At 24.8% G+C, this 6,669-nt stretch overlaps 1 protein-coding gene across 1 annotated transcript in view; it reads right to left on the reverse strand.

Moving 5' to 3' along the window:
• Positions 1–4,524: 4,524 nt before the first annotated feature.
• The window catches only part of LOC107475177 (uncharacterized), a 4,976-nt gene continuing 2,831 nt past the window's right edge, over positions 4,525–6,669 (reverse strand). Inside the window, exon 3 of the mRNA XM_016094800.3 lies at positions 4,525–4,831. Coding sequence (XP_015950286.2) covers positions 4,594–4,831 — 238 coding nt within the window. The 3' untranslated portion in view covers positions 4,525–4,593. The remainder of the gene's footprint in view (positions 4,832–6,669) is intronic.

Below are 6,669 nucleotides of genomic sequence, written 5' to 3' on the forward strand. Positions count from 1 at the left end.
AATTTTTGATGAAGAACATTATTAAAAACTTACTTTGGATTAGTTCGATGATCATTAAGTTGGATATAATTTATTTTAAAATTGATGCGTCTGTTGAGAATCAATAAAAGCATTTTGCAAAGTTTACACAAGTACGTAGTGGAGTAGGGCCATGCATTCACTACTGGGTTCTAGGTAATTATTATGTTAAAAAATAGGGTCACTATGATATTTTAAAAAATATACGTTTTTTATTACGTAGCGATATTTTTTAAAAAATATTACTAAAAAAAAATTATCAAAATGTATAAAAAAGAGTTTAATTTTAATAACACTTACATAACTATCATGATCACTGTAAACATATATATAATAAAATCTACCATTAAAGCATAGTTAAGCATGCTCTGTAATTTTGTCTATCGATTTTTAAATTAATGAAAGCTCTTAATTAGTTAGTTAGAACAATGATGATGTCGCCCTTTTTTACACATTCAATTAGGCCGTCAGCATCTCAAAGCCAAAGGTGCTTTTCATTGCAAAGAAAGAAAAGTGTTAAGAATTATTGGATTTGGCACTTAATAAATATTTGCATGAGGTTTCAAGATTTTGACATATATATGCTTCAAATATAAAATGTTTCAGTTTGCCTCAATTAAATTTATACTAGCCTTTCGTAAATCTTCTCTTTTCTTAAATCATTTCTATTTTTTTTTATTTTTAGTTGCACTTTATATTCCTTAAATTTTATTTTATATGCACGTTATTATCTTCTAAACTTCAAATAAAATAAAATGTGTAATTCAACCCCTTGACTTTAATTTAAACTGATATAGATCATCTATCCTTTGATTTCATAAATGTGTTCCACTCAAAATGTATATACGAGTATCAAATCAAAGTGTAGGAAAAGAATGGATTTGCAATGATGAAAGCAACAACAAAACGATCTCGTATCTTTATTAGTAAGGTCTGATTTGTGCAATAGAATGATGCAATCAATTCTTTTGATTAAACCAAGAACCACACAATAATGAATGGGAGGATGGATTCTTTGCATGAATGAACATGTGCATGTGTATCTTGATGGAGATTAAACCAAGACAACGGCAAACACGAGGTAATAATCCATGAACGTGTCAAAAGTGTGTATTTATTTGTTTATATTTTTATACCGTGAAGAGTGATAAAATGACTCATTTGCTGTATTTATCGACAAACTCATTATTTCATTATAATATAATGGAATTAATAATATTTGAGTAGTTTTACATATTAATTAGAATTGAAGTTAAACTTTTTTTATTTATTAGAGATATAATTATTTATTTATCTCATTTTATAAATTTAAATTTTTCAAATAATTAATTTTATAATATAATATTAAAATTTATCCGATTTAATATTGTTAGATAATTCACTTACAAAAATTCACGATGATTATTCCTAAACCTAAAAGAGTGTATTATAAGTCCACACCTCTCAAAGATAAAAATCTTTAGATATCTTATAAATAAATCAGATAGAAAAAATTCTCATCAATCTTTATCGAATAGTGGAATTGAACAAAGAGAAAAAAGAATAATGCATGGATGAGAGAAATGAGAGAGTTTAATGACTTGTTGCAGAAGAAGAAAGTTGAGATGAGAGAGGAATTGCATCGAAAAAAAGTATGTGAAACTCGATTCTATTTTCAAGATAAAAATGAGAAGGATGGAAGATATTACATAATGAGAGTATAAACAAACTTCAACCACAAGTTATTTAACTAACCAACTTTCTCTTCTGATTGACTTCCTTGAATGGAATGTTCCAATTGATTTCTAACCTAATCATACTAATTAGTTAAGTCCTAATCAGCTGATTCTTAGCTGAATTGATTAAATACATTATATTCCAAACAATAATATCAAGTTACAAAGACTATTTCTTTTTATCTTATTTTCGTAAGATCAAATATATTTCTATTATATAAGACTAATTCATTGTAGATTTAAACTTTATTTAAGAATTTGCATTGATCGATAAATTATTGTATGTAATAATTGTTTAAGCGGATTTATGAATAGAGTTTTTTTTAGTAGAGTTACATAATGAAAAGTGATAAATGGGCTTACAAAAAAGGAGTTGGGTCACAAATGAAGTATTGTGTAATTTATTAGGCCAACCAAACACCCCTATTTATGCTGTCCAAAAATATAAAAATATACTTGTGGATTTGATCCTATCTTTTCTTGGAGTGGTTATGAAACACCCATGATGAAAGAACTCATATTTGTGTGCGTTTAGGGTTGTTAAACGGGCCAGTTCCGCTCGTTAAGACCCAATTCACCTAGGGCATAGGATATAAAGATTGGTCCATTTATTTTTTATTTGTTCGCTGGTTAAAAATTTTAAGTCTGAATCGTTTATAGTCAATCGAACGGATTATATAAGTATAGGTTGGTCTATTTATTTTTTTTTTAAAAGAAGTGGATAAAAAATCCAGTTTTATATGAAAATTGACAGAAAAAGACTACTTTTATACCAAAATTCTTAAACAGACATTTTTTTCAGTTGGTTGGCTGAATTTTCAGATTAGATAAAAAATATATGGTAAAAAGTGATGATATTTTTGAAAATACAAAAAAATTAAACATATTTTTTGTTTAGTCTATAAATTAATCCGTTTAACTCGTTATTTTTTTAAGTTAATCAGATTTGTCCGTTTAGTCTTAAATTTAACGAGAACTAATTTAAGGACAAATATTTACCTGTTTAAGTGGATAATAAGCTAATTCAATAGATTTAGTCTATTTTAATAATTTTCTCTGTGATAAGGTGAGTGTTTTCTTAATAAATTTGTTAGTATTTTAATAAAAATGGCGGTTTGAAAAAAATAATTGTAGTAAGTTAATTGTTTTAACTTTTGATGTAATTTTTGCTTCTTTTCAAAAGTCAATCATATCCTAATTATATATTAAAAAGTAAAACAAAGAATTTTTTTTGGTAATACAACAAAAAAAAGTTAATAATGAATTTTGGAAACAGAGGTCGAAATAATATAATAGAAAATGCAAGGAAACAAAGAATTGATATATATACAAAACCATGCATCTCTGTGGAGGTTTGGCTGATCTAATTTACATTCAGTTGTAACTCTTCGATCCATTATATAGTGGTTGTAGTGATTATAAAACTGTTACTAAAATTAAAGCCATACATTTTGTTATTTAGTAACACTTTTTTAAATATCGCTAAAATTACATAGCCAAATGTAGTATATTTTATACACTTGATGAATATGCAGAGTACATGTGAATGGTAAACTTAAGAGCTATTTTAATTAACATTTGTTCTATTAATGAAGTAATATGGAATCAGCAGAATTAAGGTTATGAGAAATTTTGGAGGCAACAATTTCTAGTAGTTTGGATTATTATTTAGTCAGCATAAACACTAATAAATTGTCTTTAATAAATAAATTTTACTAATTTATGTGTATAAATTCTGAAAAATATAAGTGTAAACTGTGTCAATTGATGTGTGTAAAATTCTGATAAATATAGGTACAAATTATTACTAATCAAATACTAATAAAAAAGTAATAATATTTGCTAGTCATATAGCATTACTCTTAAAGTTATATAGTACTAACCGGCAAGCTTTTAATATTCAACTCTTTGCTAATTATATTCTCTCAACTTGATCTAATTCTAATAATTTGGACAAGTTGTGTTTGTTCTTTAGAAAAGCTAGAAGTAGAAAATGCAAGAGATGCGTGCAACAAAGAGCTTATTGGTGATGAATATTTCGATGCAACTCTTTTTGTTAATTTGTGGTTGTAACAAACGTTAGATACACAAAACAAGACAAAGAGGTAGTTCAATACAAAGAAATTAGAAATTAAAGCTTTTAAATTAAATCAACAAATTGAATAATGAAGCAACATATGAATATAATCAAGCAAAACAAACTCCAAAAAAGAATAATACATTCTTATGAGGCACCCGCTAGATCTACATAATACATATTATATAGGAGAAATTGCAATTTACTCATCTGAACTTAGGCTTTATATATAAATATATATTATCTTTTAAATTTTTAAATGTGCAGTTTGACTCTTAAAAAAAGTTTTCCTGATAAATGTTCTTCAAGACACAATTGCAAATAAGTTAAAATTTAAGAAGTTAAATTGCAATTTACCCTATTATATATATATAAAGTCATTCTAGTATGAGTATATTATAAGGATTACAGTGACTATAATATTTCAAAAAGTGCTATTAAAATTAAAGTAATATTTTTTTATTATTAAACAACGTTTTTTAAAAAATGTTTTAAAAGATATAAAAAAATATATAACTTTAATTTTAACAACAATTATATAATCACTATAACTACTATAATATAGTCACACTAAAATTCACCACATCTATATATATACTCTCTTAATTTTTGTCTATTTGTCACCAGGCCACCACTCTTTAATATATTTTTGAATCAATGTATATGAATCTTAAATATTAATTCAAAAGAATATACCAAAAAATAAGAGTGACACAATAAAAACGAAAAGAAGGGAGTAGAGTATAGTAGTGATGTTTGAAATTGTTGGGTGTTTAAATTAAATTAAAGGGGAAGGTGGTGATGAGAAGAGAAAGGGGAATAAGAGGCAGACATAACAAAAGATGGTTCATTGCTATGAGTAGGTGTAGGTGTTCTTGAAGGTGGCAAGCCATGGTGGTGACTATACCCTCTTTGACCACTCCTCCTTGGTCCTTTCTCAGCCCATTTCAGTTCAGTTTGCTTCAATGTGGTTGGATACCTCCAACTGCAGCACCCTAACATCCCTGCCCTTTCTATGTACCTGTATGTCTTGTGTGTTATCAACTAATAATCATATTTTGTTTGCAACCTAAAATTAAAGGGTAAATGATGTCTCATGCTTAAAAACTATTTAGAGCTGATATCGTTAAGAGATGTGAGACTTGCAATTTATTAATATGGTATCAAAATATAAGGAGTCACTCAGATAATAAAGATGTTTAACATGTTATTTTTATATATATTTTTAATAATTAAAATTTAATACATATATCGATTAACCGTATTATTTTTATTAAAATTAGATCAGACAAATTGATTTGGTCGAAAATTTGATAAACTAAATTTTGAACTGATCTAAATTAATATTTTTTTTTATAAAAAATTAGTACATTACCATTATTTTAGAAAATAACTAAAATACTCTTATTATATATATTAATTTTGAGAATCCTAAATTCTAGCCCTTTTTTTCTCTGTCGTCATAGGATTAGAATTTAGGAATATTTTAGTTATTTTTTATAATAGAAATATTGTAGTTATTTTTTATAAAAAAATATTAATTTATTCAAAATTTAATTTATTAAATTTTTGGCTAAACTGATTTGCTTCGTCTAATTTTAATAAAAATATGATTTTTAAATAGTTTATAAGTGCGAGAGAATCTTCACTTTTTGAATTAGTTTTTAGAATTGAATTAGACTTATTTAGTCTCAATTCTTATAACGCAGAAAATCATAGTAAGAAAAAAAATGTTGTTTTGTTTTGAAATAATTTGTTTTATTAATTTCTATATGTGTCTTCTTCTATCTCCAATAAAATAGAGCCTCTCGGTAACTGGTTATTATGTCTGTCTATACAACAAACTCTAAAGGTATGAAATAATTAAGAGAAAATTCCACTTCCCTCCTCCTTTGAGATGTTAAAATGATACTCTCCTCCCCTCTATTTTATAAATGTACATTCTCCTCCCTTCTAACTTTTAAAAAACTTTCTATTTAATCAATTTTAATTTTTTTGTGTCAACTAATATTAACTTTATCCATTTTTTAAGAAAAAAAAATTTTTTTAAAAAATACCCATTAACAAAAATTTTATTTTTTATTATTAAATTTTGTTTACTAAAATACCCTTTTAATAAATTATTTTTTTATTGATTAAATTGTATTTTTATTAAAATACTTTTAAAAAAAATTAATAATTAAATTATTTTTTATAAGATACCTACCCTTCAATAATTTTTTAATTATTAAATTATGATTTTAACAAAATTTTTATTAAAAATTATTTTTATATTTTATTATTACGAAAATATTGGTAAAATTATATAATTATTAAATTTTTTAAAAAAATACAATTTAATCAATAAAAGAATAATTTATTAAAGGATATTTTAGTAAGTAAAATTTAATGATAAAAAATAAAATTTTTACTAATGGGTATTTTTTTAAAAAATAATTTATTTTTTTTAAAAATGAATAAAGTTAACATTAGTTAACACAAAAAGTTTAAAATGGATTAAAAAATAGGTTTTTTAAGAGTTAGAAGGGAGGAGAATGTACATTTATAAAATAAAAGAAAGGGGAGTGTCATTTTAGCATCTCACAGAGGAGAGGAGTGTCATTTTCTCAATAATTAATGATATCATAATGAGTATAGAAAACCAGGAGAATACTTTTCTATACTCATTTGTGGTATGAAAGAAGTTTAGAGCACAGTTTCAATGAAAACAAGAGTGACAAGTGAAATATTACTTTTGAATTAATCAAAATATTTTAAATGTTAACTAACATGTAATTCTCTCAAATTTATGTATATAAAATAATGTTATTTTACTTCATCTGAAAACCTACTTAAGATGTTTTTGGGAATATATAGCTT

Source organism: Arachis duranensis, chromosome 1, assembly GCF_000817695.3.
Source record: "Arachis duranensis cultivar V14167 chromosome 1, aradu.V14167.gnm2.J7QH, whole genome shotgun sequence".
Lineage (NCBI taxonomy): Eukaryota > Viridiplantae > Streptophyta > Magnoliopsida > Fabales > Fabaceae > Arachis > Arachis duranensis.